At 42.0% G+C, this 22,872-nt stretch overlaps 1 protein-coding gene across 3 annotated transcripts in view; it reads right to left on the bottom strand.

Annotated features, from left to right (window-relative positions):
* The window catches only part of gdap2 (ganglioside induced differentiation associated protein 2), a 40,402-nt gene that overhangs the window by 6,753 nt on the left and 10,777 nt on the right, over positions 1-22,872 (bottom strand). For 2 of the 3 annotated variants that reach the window (XM_052083033.1, XM_052083032.1), the window contains exons 5-13: positions 21,753-21,841; positions 18,761-18,837; positions 18,522-18,681; positions 15,742-15,892; positions 15,170-15,246; positions 13,873-13,949; positions 12,363-12,502; positions 4,056-4,110; positions 3,488-3,631 (exon numbers count right to left, since the gene is read on the bottom strand). In XM_052083033.1, coding sequence (XP_051938993.1) covers positions 3,488-3,631; positions 4,056-4,110; positions 12,363-12,502; positions 13,873-13,949; positions 15,170-15,246; positions 15,742-15,892; positions 18,522-18,681; positions 18,761-18,837; positions 21,753-21,841 — 970 coding nt within the window. Of the gene's footprint in view, positions 1-3,487; positions 3,701-4,055; positions 4,111-12,362; positions 12,503-13,872; positions 13,950-15,169; positions 15,247-15,741; positions 15,893-18,521; positions 18,682-18,760; positions 18,838-21,752; positions 21,842-22,872 lie in introns of those variants that run through there. The other variant, XM_052083034.1, reaches the window with a different exon arrangement.

Raw genomic sequence — 22,872 nt, 5'->3', positions numbered from 1 at the left:
TTTGGGGGCAGAGCGACTGAAGGCTCTGCACCCCATTGTAGCGAGACAGGCAGAGGGTAGAAAAAGGTGGAGGGAGGATGAGGACCTGAGTGAGCGAGAGGGAATGGAAATTTGAAGATCTGACAGATAGGGGTTATGGATGGCTTTGAATGTATAGAGAAGTAATTTGAAGTTGATTCTAAATTTGACAGGAAGCCAGTGGAGCTGTCGAAGGATGGGGGGGGTGATATGATGGAAGGAGGAGATTCTCGTGATGATCCGGGCTGCTGAATGCTGAACAAGTTCAAGTTTATGGAGGAATTTTTGATGGACACCGAAGAGAAGTGAGTTACAGTAGTCGATACGGGAAGTGGCCAAGGATAGTAGTGGTGTGAGGAGTGAGTGAGGGACGGAGGCGGTTTATATTGCGAAGGTGGAAATGAGCGGACCGGGTAATGTTATTGATGTGGGAGTGAAAGGATAGTGAACTGTCAAGGATGACACCCAGACTCTTCACCTGGGGGGAAGGAGATATAGTGGCATTATCAATTATGAGGGAAAAACTGTCGGCTCTATTTAGAGTAGATTTGGTACAGACGAGTAGGAGTTTTTTTTATTGCTGTTAAGCTTGAGGAAATTATGGGTGAACCAAGATTTGATTTCTGAGAGAGGGATGAGGGTGGGAGAGAAGCTTCGGGTTTGCTGGAGAGGTAGTGCTGGGTGTCATCCACAAAGCAGTGAAAGTGTAAGCCAAATTTGCGAAAAATGTTTCAGAGCGGAAGGAGGTAGATAATGAAAAGGAGCGGACCTAGGACAGAACCCTGGGGAACACCAGAAGAGACGGGGAGGGATTGTGAAATAAAATAATTAAGTTGAATGAACTGAGAGCGGCCAGTGAGATATGAGTGGAACCAACGTAGAGGGGTGTTGGTGATGCCTATGGTAGAAAGTCTGTATACCGTATTTTCCGCACTAAAAGGCACAGTGTATTATGAGGCGCACCTTCAATGAATGGCTATTTTGCAATTTTTTTCATACATTGGACGCATCGCATTATAAGGCGCAATCTACAATGCCTCCAGTAGATGGTGCTATGCTCCTTCAATTCAACTTGAGAGGCCTCATGACCGCCTCTGAAAAACATAAATTAACTATTACTGTACTGAAATGAAACTACGAAAATTGAAAATATTGCATCAAAACAGAAAATCAACTGAGGAAATTAAAAAATAAATTCTATATACCCCTACAGAATTTATTTTGTGATTTCCTCGCTTGATTTGCTTCATAGTTTCATTGAAGTAATCATTAATTCAGGTTTTTTTGCAGGCGGCCATGAACACCTCTCGAGTGGAACGCAAGAAGAGAAGGCACGGAGACGGATTTGCATTTGTTGAGACTTAAAAAAAAAACACACACCACCACAGCTCTCCTTTTTTCAGAGCCACAACAAAAACCTATTTAATAAAGCAGGGACACAGTTCACTGAACCAACAGCAAGTTATAACATTGGAAGCATGTCTCCAGCAAGGAGCCATTTTGGATTCAACATATTACCGGAATGACCATACACAAGCACAGGATTTTAAGGCGCTCGGTGAGCTTTTAAGATCATGGAAGACTTTTTGGTGCGCCCTATAGTGAGGAAAATACAGGTATATATACAGTGATCTTGCGCTATTTTGCGGTTCGTTTATCGCAGCTTCAGTGCATCGCAGATTTTTTTCAAACATATTCATTAAAAAAAAACAAAAACAATTTAAGTCAGCAGAAAGTCAGCGAGAAGCAGCGAAAGTCAGCAAAACAACAGAGAGTCACTTAGTGCAACATATAGAGTCCGACATGTATATGTTTACTGTATTTTGTTATTCATACACAAACCTAACTTATACATTTTTCAAATCTATTAGTATACAGCATTAAGTAATGTTAATTATGATCATATTTATTTCTACATGCCTGTATACCATTAAATTTGGCCTTATAAATATTTTTTATACTTATACACATGTACATGTACAGTACCTATGGGGGGGTTGCTACTTCGCGGATTTTCTTTTATCGCGGGTAGTTTTGGTCCCCATTCACCGCGATAAATGAGGGATTACTGTATTTCCTTTTTTGCCATCACTGCTACCCTTCTGTGGTTGTGTTACAAGAAAACATAAAAAGCAATATACCATTCATTTCATTTAATGTTCTCAAATCGGCTCTTCCACTCTGGAGTTGCCCATGGTGAGAGGCAGGTGTTGGCATACTCATTACACCCCGGCTCAGTGCCTGTACATTGAGGTTCACACCGGTAGACGAGAGGGTTGCCTCCCCCCGCCTTCGGGTGAGGGGACGGGTCCTGACTGTGTTTGTGCATACGCACCCAACAGCAGTTCAGCTTACCCACCCTTTTTGGAGTCCTTGGAGGGTGTGCTGGAGAGTATTCCTGCTGGGGACTCCCTTGTTCTACTGGGGGACTTAATTGCTCACGTAGGCAATGACAATGAGACCTGGAAGGGCGTAATTGGGAGGAACGGCCCCCCGATCAGAACTTGAGTATTGTTTCGTTATTGGACTTCTGTGGTCGTCACGCATTGTCCATAATGAACACATTGTTCAAACATAAGCGTGTCCATATCTGCACTTGGCACCAGGGCACTCTTGGCCGCAGTTAGATGGTTGACTTTGTGGTTGTATCATCGAATTAAATTTTAAAATAATTAACATGACTTAATGCTGTATACCAATAGATTTAAACATGTATAAGTTAGGTTAGTTTATGAATAACAAAATACAGTAAACATCCATCCATCCATTATCCGAACTGCTTAATCCTCACTAGGGAGCCTATCCCAGCAGTCTTCGGGCAGTTGGCGGGGGACACCCTGAACCGGTTGCCAGCCAAATGCAGGGCACGCAGAGACGAACAACCAAGCGCGCACGCACTCACACCGAGGGACAATTTAGTGGAAAAAAACCAAACATTTTTTTAAAGTCCGCAAACGGTCCGCGAGAAGCTGCAAAACAACAGTGAGTCACATAGAGCAACATATACAGTACTGTACTACATGTATATGGAAAAAAAAATATGAATATGATTGAAAAAATCCGCGATGCACTGAAGCCGCGATAAACAAACCGCGAAATAGCGAGGGATCACCACATAATGCTAACATTCAAACCAAAAATGGCTCTCATAGGAAAAAACGTTTTCAAAAGAAATAAATGCACCCCAAAACAGATGACAGTATCACTCTGCAAATGTGTTCCTCTTACGTGTCTTTCAGGTGTCTTTTCAGGGTTAGTAGTGTTATTTAGTTTAGGAATGTTGAAATATTCCAAGCCTGTACAGTTAAAACGTTTTTTTCATGGGGCCGACAGTTTGACCGTAAAACAGATGATTGTTTTTATATTATTTCTTTTTTACATGAACATGTAACATACTAATTAACTTAGACTGAAAGGTGCCTTAAAGCACTGTATGCGTGTGTGTGTGTGCGCGCGCGCGCACACTGACCCGTGCATCGTACTCCATCACAAAAGGCGGGATGTCAATCTGCTCCGGCCTGATGCAGGTAAAGAGCTGCTGCAGGTTGTCAAGGTACCGCACCTTGTCCTTCATGCTGGAAATGCTGAAGGTGGTGAAGAACCAAGTAGACACCTGCAGGTTTTAACAAGAGAGGCCACATGGCAGGATGACAGGCTTCAATTGGTCTTTTAAGAAGAAAACCTTCAACAGTGAACGACGCATGAAATAGATATATGATGGAATCGCTTTTTATGGGGTCTTTTACAGTAGTCTGCATCTCCCCATCTTTTATTCATACTGATTTATGGATCACTGTGACATAGCAAAACTTTGTACAGTTTCACGACTCAAAACATTAAAATGTGTTTTCTATTTTTTCTTACATGATCTCAAATTTATTTATAGGGGACTTTAAAAACAACCACAGTTGCATACAAAGTGTTGTACATAAATTGAAAATCAGACAAAAATAAAGACAGTTCAAACACTAAATTAATAACATGAAACAATGAACACAAAACAGTGAAACAATTTTGAGTGGTGAGGTGAGTCTTACCTTTGAGCGAAATGTTGGATGTACAAAGTAGAAGGCCTTTAAATTCTTCTTAAACCTACAATGCATGAGACAGAAAATATGAAGATTTTTGAAGAATTACATACTAAAGATCAAAATATGTTGATGCATTATGCATTAAGATGCTATAAAAGTAAACTAAATTTAAAGATTTTTTTCATGCCAGCGAGTACAGGCACTTTCACATAAAAATCCAGCAAAATTGCTGCATCAGAGCCATTACAGAAATTCAACATTTACTGCATTGGCCTTTGCCTTTCACTTACTGAAGGCACCGATTCCGTGCGTCGATCTCCTCTTCAATGGGGGGGGGGGGGCGGGGGGGGTATTAGAATTATCCTACCACTACTAGTTTGAACTAGTAAACTCGCCACAATTACTTTTCTATACAGTAGATGTGCAATTCCCTAACTTAATGCAGTTGCACTTTAGCTTGTTTAATTAATGTGATACAGAACAATAAATACATCTTTATTCTTGCTTTCACAACAACTGCAGCTGTTAAGTGTGAAATGAACCTAAATTTTGGACATTGTTTGGATTTAACACACACTTGGCTTGTGCTTATTGCTCTGTAATAACGGTCCGTAAAAAAAAAAAAAAAACACCTTGTGTGATCATTACAAGTATTAATGAAGACACCGGAAACAACTGCACACCTGTATTTGACCCTTTCAGAGACAGCGGTCACTACAGTGGACAGCTCATCATGTTATCAGGTTGCAGGTTATCATTTTTGGTGCATTAAAGGGTTAATGTATAAACCTCCAGAAGGCAACATATACATGCACATCAGATTACATTAGGTGGAGGAGGAGGGGATGGACAGCTACGGCTATACAGAAGGGACAATCTTAAAGGAAGGGTTCTTAAATTTTACACACGTGACTTGGTTAGTAGTAATGAATTAGGCTCGGAAAAATGCATAAGAGCTGAAAAATACACCTCGATAATGACATCTATTCACTTTTATATGTTGCATAGGCCATTATGATGATGTCGAAATTTTTCCGATAATACTGATTTATGTGAAGACACTGATTGTGTTCAGGATTTCTCACAATAATGCTAATTGTTGTAGATTTCTGCAGGGAACAGTCCTCGCCAGCACCGATGAACATCCAGGGTATGTACATAGAGAGGGTGACCTCCTACAAGTACCTAGGTGTTCTTCTGAACAACAAACTGGACTGGTCTACAAACACGGACACCCTGATTAGGAAAGGACAGACTCTTCCTACTCAGGAAACTGAGGTCTTTTGGGGTTCAGGGGTCGCTCCTTAAGAATTTCTATGACTCGGTGGTGGCCTCGGCCATTCATTATGGCATTGTCTACTGGTCAGGCAGGATCTCGGCCTGGAGCGACTGGTCAGGAAGGCCAGTTCTGTCCTGGGCTGCTCCCTTGACACTCTGGAGGAGGTGGGCAACAGAAGGATGCTAACAAAGCTAAAATCTATGATGGACAGTCCCTCCCACCCTCTCCAGCCCGCCCTGACAGCACTAGGTAGCTCCTTCAGCCAGAGACTGTTACACCCGCACTGTAAGAAGGAGAGATACCGACGCTCGTTCCTACCGACTGCTGTCAGGCTTCTGAATAAAAGTAACAACAATAATAATAATAATAATAATAATTAAATGATATGAAAAACAATTGTAAATACCACTGCGGTTTATCCATTTTGTATTTATATTCCACTTAATTGAACTGTGTTTGTTTTTTCTTCTTTCTTCTTTATACCCACATTCTTGCTCCTGGTGGCTGTAAATTTCCCCAGTGTGGGACAACGAAAGGATATCTCATCTTATCTTATCTTAATCTCTGCCAGTGTACATTTTCAAATTATAATTTCTACAAGATTCCTTGAAAACCACGTCTTATGGGGCGGCATGGCTCAGTGGTAGAGTGCTGGCCTCCCTACCCAGAGGGTGACCACGTTGAAATGTTCTTGAACAAGATACTGACCCCCCCCCCCCCCCCCCCCGCTGCTGCTAATACTGTGTCATCAGTAGGTCAAGGAGGAAAGAGTGTTAGCTTCGAGTACCTGAGGTACAAAAGCACTATAAAAGGTATCATTGGTGGTGAACTCTCTGCCAAGCATATGAAAACATTGCATTCACACGTTTGCAGTTGGTGGTGAATTATGTATATAGAAGTCACTACAGTGGGCTATTTTCAGAACAGTCCTGCGGGCTATTCATGTTGTCCTTGGGGGCTGCCTGGTGCCCATGGACGCCACAGTGGTGACCTCTGCCCCATTGTACAGTGTCAACTGCACAGAGACTGAAACACAATGTTGAGTGAGGATATGTCCACCATGTATTGTATTAAAGTCTGAATGTATGGCTTGGCTTCTGTTTCCAGTCCAGGACACAAAAAACAAACAAACAAAGGTCGAGCTCACATGTCTCCTAACGCAGCCAGTAATAACTGGAATCACTATGGTTTGAGGTGTTCATGTCTGTTGGTTCGGGTCGTCTGGAGCCAGAAGACATCTGAAGCATAGCGAACAGGCAAGATGGGTTGAAACCTGCCATGCTCGGGCTCCCTCCCGCTGACGGTGGAGCCAGAAAAAAATGTTGACAGTTGGAATTACAGCCCGCAGTGCACTGAGATAAATCCACACTGCAACCTTTCTTTTGTGGGTTTGAAGTATTTATGGAAGGGAGATCTCCTGGCGTGTAAAATGAAACACACAGTGGTTGGTTGGATGGATTGAAGGATCTCACTAGTTAGCAGAGAAATAATGTTGACCTCCTCCTGTGTTTCTTAAACTTATAAGGTGCTTTAAAAGACCACCCACTGAAGAATAAACTTCAATTGTCCTTAAGTACCTGGCAGTAGCACACCAAAGGTTGCAAACCGCCCTCGAATTCTGAACTAATATTTTATGAAAACCATTCCAAATATACTAGGGCTATGCTTTTCCGCACAACCTCTATTACAGCTGCATTAGACTTCTGATTCGATTTTGTATCTTAATAGTGAGGTAACTACACGATTGCCTTTGTGCACCCCCATTCTGGATCTGTACACACAGAACAGGGACACTTTGACAAGCTGGCTTTCTTCAGGAACTTTGTAGCAAATGAATCCAGTGTCGAAACGGTTCCCACTGTGACACAGCAAGACGGTAACCCATACTCAGATTACAGACAATGCACAGCAATGCATGAAGCGTTTCCGGTGGAAAGGTTAGATGGCATAGGGGACTCACTTGAAAAAACCAAATTTCCTAAAATATTCTAACATTAAAAACAAACGAGAAAAAAAGTAATTCCTGAAAATATTCATCTATGGATCTCGACTGCAGTTCATGAGATAACATTAGCACCGTCCTCTGACGTGACAACTGCTTTCAAGACAACAGGGTAGATGAGAGAAGTGTCAGGTGTTAAACTACCTATATTTTTTCTTTCCAAGATGGCGCCCGAGTAGGCAGCCTTCGGCAAGTGCTCTTCAAGAGCCTTGCTTTTTTGTTCTTTTTTGCTGTTTTTGTCTTTTGTTTTGTCACATGTTGTTTGTTGTTTCATCGTGTGGACCTGATATGGACTGTTTTCAGCGCTTTTTGGCCACGACATTCGTCAAAGGAGCAGTATCTGTGCTTGGTGGTTGCGCCTTCTCGGCAGCACGCCTGTACCAGCACAGATTTTGATTGGGAGGAATGTCGGCGCCATTGACTGTCGGTGCTGGACAGACCTGGGGACGCTTGTGTTTTTTGCGCCAGTAATGGGCAGCATTTTTCACAACCCCGATTTGTTCAGTGGCTATGTCAGCGCTGTTGGACAGTTGGCATTGGTGCGGCTGGATGGATGGCCGCTGAAGTTGAGGATGAGGAGAGCGGAGCGTTGGCGAAGAGCGCCGATGCGTATTTGGAACCGTGAGTCGCCGCTTGGAATTGAAATGGATTTCCATGGGACAGGAGAAGTGAACCAATCTCTTTTTTCGTCAATGGATGCTACAGCTTCTTGTTGACTTTGAAACTTAGCTTGTAGCCGACGTGTGCACATTTTGAGCATGACGTCTCTGATCCACTGGTTAAAGGACACTTTGATTCTCTCCTCTTTCATCTCAAACCACTTCAAACAACAGCGTGTGACGGAAAAGTGGTTAGGACTGCACGACTGTCCGTGTTTTATGTTATGTGTTGTGTTTATTATTTTACTTTATATTAACTGTTTTGTAAAGCGCTTTGTTACAGCTGCCGCTGTTGTGAAAGCGCTATATAAATCAGCATGTATTGTATTGTATTGTATTGTACATCCAGTGTGTCCAACGATTATGGAATTCACTGTCAGAATGGAGCCATCTCGCCTGTGTTACATCTTTAATACTACTGACAAAACTGGGCAATTATCGGGTTGCATTCTTCCCCCAATCTTTGTCAGTACCTTTTACACAGAACATTAGGAGAATGGCTTTGACGGGCAGTGTGCGTAAGTACTGTTACGCGATAGCGTAATGACACCAGTTAGTTTTAAATTGGCTATTATTTGTCCACCAGTCAAAAAACAACACCGCAATGCGTCTACTGCTGACCTTTTAGAAACCCTACAACCGTGCTCACAACAGAAGGTCGTCCAAAAGTAGCACAGATTAGTTATTTTGGAATTTGTGACAACATATTTCTTGGTGGAAACTAGAATTATTTACTTTATCAGTTTGAAAAATATTCAGCAGGCCAAGTCAAAAAGGTTTAAGAAAGACTTCCAAACACAACCTCCAGATTCTCAGAACCCAGACAATTTGGTGAAGTTGTTGTCCTTTTGTTTTTTATAGCCTTTCCACTTGTGCCAAAATCTAAACACAGAATTGTCTGTGGCACTGGGCTTTAGAAAAGTGTAAAAACTGAACTTCAAGCAGGGGGTGTGAGAGCCAAATGAAGGTCACAGAATGGACCCAGACAAACATTTCAGAAGCTTTTATAGTCTTCCCCAAGACTGGAAGCTGCTCCAGCTAAGTCCCCATTAGGTTCAGTGGCCACCCAACTAAATACTTTTTTAAATCTGCTTAGTACATTTATCTCATCCTAATATTTGGCATCCAGTGGATGTCCTTGGATCCAAAATGCAAACACCTGAGTCAGTATTGTTTTTGGCAGCCTGTTTTGTGTAAGTCTTCGCCTTTAGGGGAAATAAAATTTGTCACATTTTAGTCAACTCGCTTTGTGATACTAAGACCAGTTTCAGTCAACAAAATATTCTTAGAGGTCTTAGACTTGTTACGACACCAAAAATTCCCCCTGAAATGTTGTCTATTTTTCGGCATATATTTTACAATCATTAATAATTAATATTTGAAGGTACCATTGGGCTGAAAAGTGGCACTTGATAGTTCTGTATGTAACAAAGCTGTCAGCACTTCAATTCAATCCCCTGAAAATCTCAATAGTGATTTAATGTGTTATTTTTTATTTAGTAGGAAATTCTCTCTCAGTCACGGTTGACCACGAAACAACTAGTAGCTCAGTGTTCCAACATCCACAAATGGCAACTACTGTCACAACTTGAGATTGATGTGGTACAACGCAGGTTCCATGGTGAAAGGCCCGAGGCGGCCAGATCAGAGGAGGAGGTCATACCAGAGATTGGGAGGCAAGCCCCAATGAATGCAGATGATGAGATTGGGAGGCCAGCCCCAATGAATGAAATGCTGAGCGAGGCAGCAACTGACCTGAAAGCGATTACAACGGTTATGTGAAGTACCACCTGAAAGTCTCATGGAAAGTGTAAATGCAGCACTGAGGGTGATCCCTACTGTAACGATCACGGAAACCAATGAGCTGATATATGCTTCAGCATCAGTGATCCTGGAGATGCTTGGCTATAAGAGCAACCATGGAAACCACGAGATACGTTACCCACCATGGAAAAGACGGTTGGAGGCTAAGATCAAGGCGGCTCGGAAAGATGTGAGTCAATTGACGGAGGCCCAGAGAAGTGTGATGAAAAGGCAGATACCCGAGAGGTACATCCAGATGACCATACCTGATGCACTCGAAACTGCCAAACAAAGGCTCCAAGCCATGTCCAGCCGCCTAAAGCGGTACACAAAAGAAATGAGGCCAGACGAATAAACAGGCTGTTCGCAACACAACCTGCGAAAGTGTACGCTCAGTGGCAGGGTCCTAACAACAGAGCTGACCCACCAAGACTGGAAACTGAAAGGTACTGGAAAGGCATATGGGACAAGGAGGTTGCACATGACAGCAGTGCACAATGGCTGGTGACCCTGATAGAGGAGCACAGCAACCTCCCTGAACAGAACCCGGTTACCATAACAGTGGCAGACATACAGGAAAGAGTCTCAGATATGAAGAACTGGACAGCACCAGGCCCGGACATGGTCCACACTTACTGGCTAAAGAAACTCACAGCACTCCATGAGCGCCTAGCAGCACAAATGAACCAGCTGCTAACTGAAAGGATGGCTAACCGAAGGCCGAACGATCCTGATCATGAAGGATCCCTCAAAGGGTGCAGTCCCATCCAACTATCGGCCAATAACCTGTTTCTCCACAACATGGAAGCTCGTGTCAGGCATCGTTGCGGCTAAGATAAGTGGACACATGGATCAATACATGAGCGAAGCACAGAAGGGCATTGGTAGAGATACCAGAGGAGCCAAACATCAGCTCCTGGTTGACAGAACAGTCGCACAAGACTGCAGGTCCCGACGTACCAACCTGTGCACAGCCTGGATTGATTACAAGAAAGCCTACGACTCGATGCCACATACATGGATCACTGAATACATGGAGTTGTAAAAGGTGAACCGGACCCTAAGAGCCTTCGTTGCGAACTCGATGAGGATGTGGAAAACCACACTTGAAGCCAATGGCAAGTCACTTACCCAAGTGTCCATCAAATGTGGCATATACCAAGGTGATGCACTCTCCCCACTGCTGTTCTGCATAGGACTGAACCCCCTAAACCAAGTAATCACCAAGACAGGCTATGGATACCACCTCAGAAATGGAGCTACAATCAGTCACCCCCTCTACATGTATGACATAAAGCTGTATGAAATGTGCAGTGTTGGGAACAGCAAGGATACTACGACCCGAGCTGAATGAGGGACGGACACCACCCGAGGGCGGGGTGAGACGAGGATTTTTTTATATATACAGTACATACATACTGTATATATACCTATATATAGAAACAAAGGTCATTCAAAGAATAATGTGAATTTTTCGGTATAAAACAACAGTCTCACAGCACTGTCAAACGCTTTTCAACATCTGTGCACAAGCTTCCATAGTCCCTAGTCCCAACAGTCAGAAGGAGTCATGTTGCATCATGACAACGCAAGGCCTCACACAGCAGCCCAAACGGTGCAAACCATCAACGAGCTGGGCCAGGAACTACTCCCTAATCCCCCTTACAGCCCAGTCCTTGCCCCTTCAAAATTTCACTTGTTTGGTCCCCGATAAGCATTCACCAGAGGCACGAAGTTTGAAAGTACATTCCAAAAGCATGCATAGCAGGTTTATGGAACACTAATTGTCCCTCGCTGTGATTGTGAGCTTGAATGGTTGTTAGTCTATGTGTGCCCTGCGATTGTCTGGCAACCAGTTCAGGGTGTACCCTGCCGACTGCCCTAATAAAGCTGGAATTGGCTTAAGCACCACGACCCTAGTAAGGATAAGCGGATTAGAAAATAGATTGTTTTTGTACGCATCATTATGTTGGCGGGTGTGGGCACGGACAGGATAGAGAGAGAAAGCATGAGAGAAAGCACGAGACGGAAGCATGACCATGCTAACGTAAAACGTGTGCATGTTGTTTGTGTCTGTTTTCATGGCAGCTTTGGCCTTACAGTTGCTGTGTTTTTATTGACAGGTTTCAACCTGAATTTACCGATTCACACCTTAGTCAGCCATACTAGAAGCTAGGAATACTTACACCACTGCTTCGACAGCAGCGATTGGCAACCCCCATCCTACTAACTTTACACAGCAAAGCACGGGAATGGGCATGTGAGTCAAGGCTATCTGACTGGACTCAGTGTTCCTTATCATTTATGCTCCCTTTTAAACAAACAGCAAGATGTACACATTCATTTTGAAGTACCCACCAATATTTTCATCCAGTCTCGTCTCATGAACGAAAACTCACACATTGTCTTGTCAAGATTTTGTCATTAATATGGTAGCTGTCACTGTTTTTTTTGTCACCATGAAAAAAAGGACATCAACGAAATAAAATCATCGTCAATGAAAACAACAATAGCCTGAGTAGTTTGTAAATTATCGCCTATAATATTAGCATGACACACGAAACACTTACTTGATGTCGACAATGTCATGGAGGTTTTTGAGGAATTCTGTGTCCAAGTGGTTGTGTTCTCCCGTCAAGGTGTGAAAGTAAACCATGACATATTCCTTGACAGCAATGTGGTCCATCACATGGATGAAATAAAGCAGGGCCTGTATGTGTGCACAAACAAACATGATTTGCATAAACTCCAAAGCCTATGTTATTAAATAGTTGAATTCCCATTTATTGAAGACCATTCTGATGAACACACAATTGCTCAGGCTTTGCAGTTGTGCCTTGGACCACAAAATGCTTCATTTTTACAGGTTTTTGAGCCTTCGTTTAAGGCTCGTACTTTGTTGTCGGCATCTAATGAGTTGAATTCTACATAAATGCAATACACAAAGTTGCAATAATATTTTACATTTTGTAGTTCAATTACCGGTAATCAATTCTTGCCGAAATGATCTCGAGGTTTTGGGCAGTAGCGGATGCTGGTCAGTCAAGGAGGGGACATCATAAAATATGTCCGTTTATTTATACGTGGATTCTACTCTCCGTTCATTTTCAAGAAAATTATCTGTGACCCTGTCATACTAACAAGGCGTCTTTTCCAGGAATTTAAACAGTGTCCTACAACTACAGCAACTACAATAAAACCCACCAGAAATGAAAGATTAATTTGTCGCTCGTCGTTTTGAACAAAGAAAGTGTCGTTCAGATGAGTAGAAGTCTCCAGTTCAACTCAGAACAGAATGAGAATTGAAAAATGTCCCCAGATGCCTAAGGATCGCTGATTGGCTCATTTCGCTGTCAATCCAAAAGTGATTCAGCCTCAGACAGATCATTCAATCATCATGCAGAAAAGCTCAGTGTCCGGGCGAGCTCGTAAACGGCCACTGTCCATAGACTTCCGAGACGCTGAGCGTCCGATGGGCGGGACAAAACCAGTATTTATCCAATGACTTGTCTCGTTTCAATGCATTGGGACAACCTACATTGAACTCACTCGACGCCCAGTGTCCGTGCTGTAGATGCTCAGCGTGCACACAGTTTAAAGCGCAGTGACGCTGCTGGAATGAATGAGAAGAGAGTCGCGTCGTAACCAGTAATAAGAAGCTGATTCGGAAAAAAGTTTAAACGCGTTGTAGCGCATATTTGGTCAATGACATGTACACACATGATCACTTTTTGACATTTTAGGGGAAGCTGAGCTTCCCTTGCAGTCATAGAGCAATAGCCTCTGGTTTCGGGTTATACAAGTTTGATCTTATTGTTTAAAGTTTCATGTAGTCTTTAGTGTGACCAACTTTTAGGGGGAGGGGAGGGATGGATATAAATGAAAAAGCAATTTGTGTATCAGAATACGCTCGATCACTGTCAAACAAGAGTGCATTATAAAGGAAATTATTTTTTTTTTCTATTACTCTTAAACAATTATTTGTATTTTGATTTGATATAATAATAAAGTTAGACTAAAAAGATGTACTTGGGGACACTTCTACCTAGAGAGAAAGTCAAAGTATCGACAAAGTGGCACCTTCTCAAGGTCGATGAGGGTTACCGGAATGTTTCTTCCCACAACAACCATCACTGTCCGACCACACATGTCCACACCTAGAAAGAAACACAAGGTCGTGCGTATAATGTATACTGTACATAGGCCAATTATACATCCAGTCACTGGCAACATATTAATAAAGACCTCTTCTAATGTGATAAGGGTTACAACTTTGAAAATGATGCTCATATAACTTGTACACCTGTATGTGCTTTCTGACATCACTATGCTTTGTCATTTATATAGATCAATTACATGAACATTTTTTAGACTGGTGATTCCCATGGCACCCTAATGTGCAATGACGATCATCAGGGGTCAAAGCCACGCTTGCATATGCGAACACCAAACAGAGCCTTAGACTAGATTCAAACCCCGAACCTCTCGACTGTGAGTCAGACATGTTAAGTACTACTTGAATGCCTTTCAAACAAACGTTGGGAAGGCTACCAAAACAACCGATAAGGCTGTGGTGCTGTCATAGGGTTGCGGAAGGGGCAGAGCTACAATAGATTCGGCAGTGGTGTTGATTGGTGGACAGAGAAAGAATGCTCCCTTCCAAAATGGGAAAAGACAAACCGAGCATATTTTCACAACCATTAGGCGCATTCAAAAGTCTTTAATTTTCTCCAAAATGGACGGGGTGGGTACCCTGGTATATGAGAGTACCAAAATCTGTGAATGCTAATGTGTGACTCCAATGAGGGGTCCTCTTGACTGACTGATGTTGTGTCGACACATTTCTTATATAGAGGAAAGGCAGAAATAACTGAAGATGGCATGCGAATTTTAGAGTGGAAAGGGTGGGCGTGAAAGAGGACGCTACAGGCACGCCCCAGTGATGTATATGGTATACAGTGCGTGCATTGTGCAAAACAACATCCCAAAAATGGAACCTATGAAGAGACATGTTTACGAAGCAGTTTAAACTGCAAGCTATCACTACGCCTTTTAATATGGTATGCCATACGGTCGTGAAAATATAGTAATGTTCCGGTCACCAAGAGTGATATCTCAAGAAGTAGGATATCTCCCATTGTTGTGTCAACTGTCTCTATTTTGCTGAAATGATTTTCTTACTTCACCACAGTAAGAAATCAGCTTTTGTGTGGCCTGGCATCCCATCAACCACTCCTAAAGAAGATGGAACAACACTTCCCTCTACTGGAGATACTTTGCAACTAAAGTGCACGAGCAGGGTGAAAGGTAGACAAGCTGTGGCTGAGCATCTAACTGATTCGTGCAGACACACATGCAACCTACACAAAAATAATACCTGTCTGATATAATGCTTTTAGGGCGGCGATATCAGAGAGGTCCTCTGCTCTGGCTCGACACAACCAGCGGTTGTAGCTAGAGGAGAGACACACAAGAAGTTCGGGAATCATCCATCTTTTCCAACTATGCCCTATGATTAAATCCACTTCAGTAATTTAGCAGGAACCATCTTTTATAACCACATCAAATGTGTGCGTCTCGGCCCGTTAAATTATACGCATTTTTGCCTCAATACATGTTTGCAAAGTTTGTTGAGTTTAAGTCCAAGTCATCCAAAAAGCGTTTTAGTTTATCAAGATAATAAGATATAAAGTGATTTCAATAGGATGCTCACACCTGTGCTCAAGGGATTTATATTTATGTCAACAGAAGTGTTTCTCGGAGGGTGGGGGAGACCATGTGCGGGGAAATCAACCTTTCCATTAAACAAATGAGGCATTAACTTGATTTGGATGATCTGCTTGATTGTCCCTGACTAGTACGTTCCTTGGCTTGAAGGTGCAAATGTGGTACACATTGCTTGAGAGTGTTAGCAGCATTTTAGAGTTTCGTTGTCGCTTGTGCGCTTACTTCCTCTGGTGCTGTTTTTGCATGGCTGCCTCCGACATGTGACCCTGCAAGATTAGCTTGCGTTGCTTGTCGACGTCACCCTCCATCCGGGCAAAGGCATGATTGCCCACCTGGCCCAGATCTGACTCCAGATTGTCCTCTTCTGAATCATCTGTGCCAAAAAGTAGGACAAAAATTACACTGGAATTATAAATAAACACACTTAAAAAAAATTATGTGTACAACGTTTTTAGGATTAGTCACGTGTCATACTCACATGTGTGTGTGTGTGTGTGTGTGTGTGTGTGTGTGTGTGTGTGTGTGTGTGTGTGTGTGTGTGTGTGTGTGTGTGTGTGTGTCCAGATGTTTTGCTGGCACCACATCCAAATTCTGTTTTCATCCAAATCCTTGAACGGACTACTTTGCTGAGTGACTTTCAATCATTTGCCTTGGCCGCGTGGTAACCCACATGCTGGGACCAGTTTGATATTTGCATTATTCATCCAACACTGAAAAATAAGAAATCTCTACCTGAATACCAATATTCTCTCTCTACCTGAATACCAATATATTTGCCACTTTACCAGTAAAAGGCAGTTTCGGTTCCAAGCCAGTTTCAATGATGGTATGTTTTTAAAGCTCAGTCACATTATTTTATTAACACGTGTGTTTATTTCAACTCATTGTGAATTCATCCTGTTGCTATTCTTTTACAATTCCATTCAACACGATCACCTTAATAGTGTATTTTTTTTAATATTTTTTGCTGTTGTTTCCTATTGAGTTAAAGGTGGATTGTTATGTATCTTTTTTTCTTTTTATTGTGAGAGAGCTCAGCACATGAATGACATTGTAATGAACGTCAATCATTTACGAGGCAAGGCAACTTGAATATGCAACATTTTTGAATGATGTCAACAATGACTTACTGTACGGAGGGTTGGTTTTGAGAGGAGGATTGATTTACAACAGGCAATCTCAATCATACACTTCAACAGCAGGTGTTTATACACACATTTTCAAAATAATAGATTATTTGTGTCAATTCTCCACTTCATTTAGTGTAAAAGCAATTTTCTAAGACATAACTTTGTCAGTAAAATTGAATGATTTAAAAATTGAGCGACAGCTCAATTTAAGCAGAATTTAACCCTAGTAGTGCAACGCATGCGATATACATAAAATGATATGTTTGAATCAAAGGCAAAGGCATTCAGAAAAACACGAGAGAGCTGAAACTTGCGGCGGGGTTCTAAAATGGCCTAAATTTCATGACGCCACCGTCTGATAATTTGTAGGAATTTCAAAAATATTAAAAAAACGTTTTGATAACTTAATCTCACAATTTACATATTTTGCACCATAGAGACCCATTATAATTCATATTTTGAATGCATCGTAAACCTAATGTGTATACATGGATTTCACGCGATTTTTACGTCAATCGCTTTGTTTTCGCTTGGACAGACGTAAGCATGCCACATTGTTGGGTTGAGGTAATTCCAATTTTGTAACTTTAGGTGGCGTCAGAGGATCGCAAATGAGTTTGCCTTTTTGCAGCAGGCTTCAAACCGATGCATTCTTACATGAACAATTTCGGTCGGGATTGTTAGTAGGGCTTGGTTGGGACCTCCAGACACAATTTTTTTTGCTTTTGCAAAAAATAAAGTTACGTTGGGTACCTAACGGCTGGCTGCGCCGGCGCCGCCCCGACGGCCTCGCGGGGCGTTTTTGCATGATCAATTCCGGTCGTGATTGTTTGTACGGCTTCGTTGGGACCTCCAGACACAACTTTTTTTTTTCTTTTGCAAAAAAACAAAGTTTTGTTGGGTACCCAGCAGCTGGGTGGGGCATTTTTGCATGACCAAGTCCGGTCCGGATAGCTAGTCGGGCTTGGTTGGGACCTCCAGACACAACTCTGTTTTTATTTTGCAAATAAATAAATAAAACATTTTGGGTACCCGGCAGGCGAGCGCTGTTGGCCGGGGCCGGTGAGTAAGAAATCGGCCTCTTCCCCACCCGTCACCGTCCCCGTCACACCACGCCCCACGCCTCTCCCAGCGGCGGCTGTGGGTCGGGGCGGGGGAGTAGGAAACCGGCATCAACCGGCACAACCACTCGAGTGAGTTAGACGGTGAGAAACGGACATGGCGAAAATGTGCAGCGGAATGGAGGCGCTTGATGCCATTTGGGAAATCGATAGCGACGGTTCGGACTCGGACGCTTCCGAAAAGGAATCGTCGGGGGAATTTTAGCCCGGGGACGTTGACGACACCACCGAGTACGGCAGCTCTGACTCGGCAGAGCTTTTCCTTTTCAAACTATATGTTTATGGATAGTGGTTGAATATGGATAGAGAGTGGTTGAAAGTAAAAAAAATATTCATAAATGACTTGGTTATCACACCTCAATACATTTACTAGAAATTGTACATATCCATGAAAACGGCACTTCCATTAAAAAAATTTTTTCATCCTGAAATTTTTTTTTGGGGATAATTCTTTGACATTATCAAGGCTCTACTTGTGTGATATGACATCTTCCAATTCGGGTTTTATTTTTATAGATTTCTTTGAAGTGTCATAACACAGTACTGCCTTTATTGTCTGTAAAGGGCAAAAAAATCCCAAAGAACTAATAAAAACTATATATGTATGGATAGCACAGATGCCCCTGAACATTTTGAGTGTTTGAAAAAAAAAAAAGAATGTTTTTATAACACAAAATATGTCATATGTTATAACATTGATACAATTGAGCAAATGTACCCAAAAGAAGTGTCCAGTGAGAGTACATTTTACCTTCCAAGCTTCCTGGTTTCTCAGTGATACGGATTTGCCTCTCAGGGACGACAGGCTCGCCTTCTGAGTTACCAATATCAGCTGGCACGAGGGGCAGGCACAACCTCTCCTCCTCCTCGGAGCGAGGGTAGTAGAGAGGCAGCAATTTCCTGTACACCGCCTACAGAATCATAAACACAAGCACAATATATAGTACTCCTCACGTGCATGTTCAATTGGTGGACCAAAGTCGGACAAACCTCCTCTGTGTCTGTCACAGCGAACACCACTGCCTCTATGCTGCTTCCATGCTTCTCCAAGAACCTGCGGACTGTTCCTGTGAACAAATACAATGGATACAAGAAGTCTGTGCAACCCTGCTCAAATGCCAGTGTGTGATTATGATTATGTGATTTAAAAAAAACATGTGACCCAGATACTGTATATGTACTTTTCTCCAGCATATATTAATGTGAAATATAACCTGTAGAATTAAAATAAAAAAGTTTTCAAGAAGGGAAGAACAAATAAGTGAGAATGTGGTTGCACAAGTACGCAATACAGTATATGCACCCTACTGAAAAGCAAGGTTGCAGGGTCATTATACTTTTGGGCTGGAATTGGGGCTTCAATCAGGGATGTAGGGAATTATGAACTGTTCCAATTTGTGCAATGTTGGCAACAATCCTTCAGGCATCTCCTAGAAATCAAACAAATGCCAGGAAAATCCTAACTTTATTTGGAGTGTATGAGAGGAACTTCAAATGGAGGAAGTTCTACACTGACACCCATTTACCATGATTTAGAATGTGATTGGCTAATTCTTCACATAGTCACATCCACCAGTTGGAGCGTACACACATTAAGGGTTGAACTGCTGAGTTGATTGGTTGATGCGTCAACTTTGCTACTCTGTAATGACTATTAGACTTTGAAGTCAATTTATTGTCTATGTCTAATACTTTTCGTCAAACATAAAAGCACAAGTGTCATCTGAAAAGGGGCACGTGAACGTTAGCTGATGAGCAGCCAAAATCCTCATGTCAGCTGCCGAATTCACCAAACGCTCTCCTTTAACAGAGAAACGATCGAGCAGGGGTGCCCAAACAGTCAATCGCAGTTGACTGGTAGCCCGCAGAGTGGTTCCAAGACAATCGGAGGGGAAATGGTGGGGGGGGGGGGGGGGAACAATTGCGTCTGTGTGCGTGGTATTTGTACCGATATATATTTTTGTGTTTGTGTACACTGCACCCTAGGCATCCTATTTAATATTTAAATATTTAAATTATTCTCATTCAAAGTTTTTTCATCTGGCACTGGCAATGAACGGGCAGGCATCAGTGGCAGGAGAAGCATTTTAAAACGTTACACATTGGCTACGATAGTGATGTTCATGCACTTAACACACAGCAAAAGTCCGCTCCATGTCTCTACGTCAGGTCTCTGCGACAGTAGGGAGTGATTTCCTTTTTACATCTTTGGGGCCGTTACGGCGGTTGCTCATCATGGCATGTGTGTGTGTGGGTGCGAGTGTGTATGGTGCAATTGCGGTGATGGGTCGATTGCAGGAGATTGGTTGCTTGAAAAGTCTATCTTCAGTCAAAAAAGGTTGGGTGCCCCTACGATAGAGACTAAAGAATGTCATATGCTTAGACCAGTGATACTTAACCTCCACGTTCACCGAACCCTTCATTAGTGAAAAATAAAAACTAATTTTTTTATAGACATTAAAAAAAACACACATTTGTTTAAAAACAGAAACAAGTAATTAAAATTACATGGTCTAAGTATACTGTAGTTTTAAAAAAAATGTATATTGTACCATCTCAACAGTCCCATGGTGACTACTCCCGTAGCACTGATTGGACAAGCAATGCAATGTGATCATCTGCAGCCAGTGATGGCCAAGCGAACGTGTCATAACTAATTGACATCTTGAGTCAGGTGTGTCTTAACCTCCATGGCAGAGGCTCTGTCGAACCCCTGAGAGCAATTTGCCGAACCCCTAGGGTTCGATGGAACACAGGTGAAGAACTACTTACTGGCTTAGACAAAGGCAAGTGATGGTCGATTAACATAATTTCTATATTTAGTATTTCAATGTTCTATACTCAACAATTACTGTTGCCTGTGACTACGCCATTGAGAAAAAAAAAACGGCTACAGGGATCGGAAACAGATGCGCATGAACATAGGTAGATACAACTTTTGTTTCATGTGCTCTGCATTGATAGCACACATTGTGACATTGACAATACTGTAAACCTCAAGAGAATCAATGAAAAATGAGGACGTGACAACTTCATTTTCAATGTCCACGCATAGCCTTTGGTGAGAAAGTCACCCCTGCCGACATGATCACCACGATGGTACATTAGTTAGCCAGGCTGCTACAACGTGCTGGCGTTATCTCGTCGTCACGTCGGTGGTCCGCTACCTTAATAATAAAAGAGCTAGTTGCTCTATAATTTTCTTTAAATTCGAGCATTATTTTCTTCAGAAACATTTATTTTCTTAGATTTATCCATGTTTACCGACAGTACAGGGGGGTCGAATAGCTCAATGAACTAAGTGCCGCACATGGGTGGTTGTGACCCAAAATTTAAACATTATAAAAGTAACATAATTTTCAAATTTAAAATTGCATCAGAAAAACAAGGTAAAATACAAAATAATTTTAAATTATTTACTTATTTTCCAAAGTCACAGAGAGCCAGAGCAGAAGGATGAAAGAGCTATGTGTGCTCGATTGCAAAACATGATTCTTATTTTTGAAATGAGAACAATGGGCTTGAAGTTGTTATATAAATCAGAATAACAGTTATATTGTGCTGGGTATCTGTGAGGCAGTGAAGGTATCCCTGTGATTTGATAGGTGAGTCGGTGAGTGGGGCAACTGGAAGGTGGGGTGCATATGTCTATGATGGGCTGAGTGAGCTTGGGCTTGGAGAAAGCATTGTCTTGAAGGCTTAAGACCAAGTTAAGTTGACAGATGAAAATGATTAGAAGCGGTTTGGATCATGGATGGATGGAGATTTTTGCCTCATTTTTTTTTCACAGCACAAAAACCTGCCATTTGAAGAAGGGTGTGCAGACTATTTATATCTACTGAACATAAAGTTGCAGCTCTTTAAAGCTAAAGGGCCAAGAACCGGAGGCTGTAATTCCAACTTTGTAGTTACCACCGTCACTATTGTACTCCCAAATGGTGCAACTACTGACATTTATGAATATCCAAATTGAGTGTCTTACTGAAGGCGATGTGTGTGGCGTCCTCCAACGGGTACCCTCGTTTGGCGGTGCTCAGTACACTGAGGCCAACGGATGACATCGACAGTTCCCTTGTTTTAAGGAGAGACGATCACATGTCAATGCTCATTTTTCATAAGCTTTCTACTTCGTAATACAGTGGAACCTCTGAAGTCCAAGACATTGAACAAACATTTGGAGTTAGACTAAAATGGTCAAGAAAAAATATGTCTTTAATGTCATACAAAGTTTGGACATGGAATGGCGTGACGGCAGCACACCTCATTTGAGCTAATTTCCTCATTTCCCTTGACCTCGTTTGGTGTTTTGTTGCACTTTTTCTCCTAGATAAAACAGTTGAAAAAGAAGAATATCTACCTGAAATGTTGGAGTCCTAAGTTGTGTATTCATTTAAAGTAGAAAAGATTGAGGTACTATTAAATATTTTATTGATATACCGCTTCATTGATAAGCTAGTTGGTGAGGATCGGCAGCAGCCATGATTAGAAGTAATCAGTTTCAAATTAGGTTCTTTTGCTTTAGTAGTTGGCTACTTCCTGCTTTTGTTGCCATTTACAGTTTGGCTTGATAGGTGATATTAACTCGTCTACTTGTGAATGAAATGTAGACTGCTTTGTTCGCTGATGCATTAGTCACGGGCAGTCTGGCTGACATGTCAGTGTTTTCACACGTTTTATTCTGGGACATTTTACATTCTGTTGGCACTTAATGTCTATTTATATGTATACTTAATGTTAAAAGGTGCATTAAGAAACGTTTACCTACCCTGCTCATTTAGAAGTTAAGAAGTTGACTGTTTTTTTATTTTTAATGTATGACTATCATAATATTTGAAGGAATGAGACAATGTGTAACACAATCCGTTCGGTGATGCTGGTTATTGTTTGATCCAAATTTGAATTGTTTATGGCTCAAATCTTTGGGAATGTAAAATATTGTTTAATTGCGATGCAAAGTTAACATTAACTGTCAAAGAGGTGGACGCATCAGACAATTCTACTGGTTCCCCATTAGCCTGCGGCTGGCCGACCCGTCTTTAAGTGTTAGTCCTTCATTATTTCAAGCCGAACCAAAACGGTAATGTCAGTCAATCACTCCGTTA

The sequence above is a fragment of the Hippocampus zosterae genome, chromosome 12, assembly GCF_025434085.1.
Source record: "Hippocampus zosterae strain Florida chromosome 12, ASM2543408v3, whole genome shotgun sequence".
Taxonomy (NCBI): domain Eukaryota; kingdom Metazoa; phylum Chordata; class Actinopteri; order Syngnathiformes; family Syngnathidae; genus Hippocampus; species Hippocampus zosterae.
Note: the sequence above shows the minus strand (reverse complement) of the source record. Positions and strands in the feature narration are given on the sequence as shown.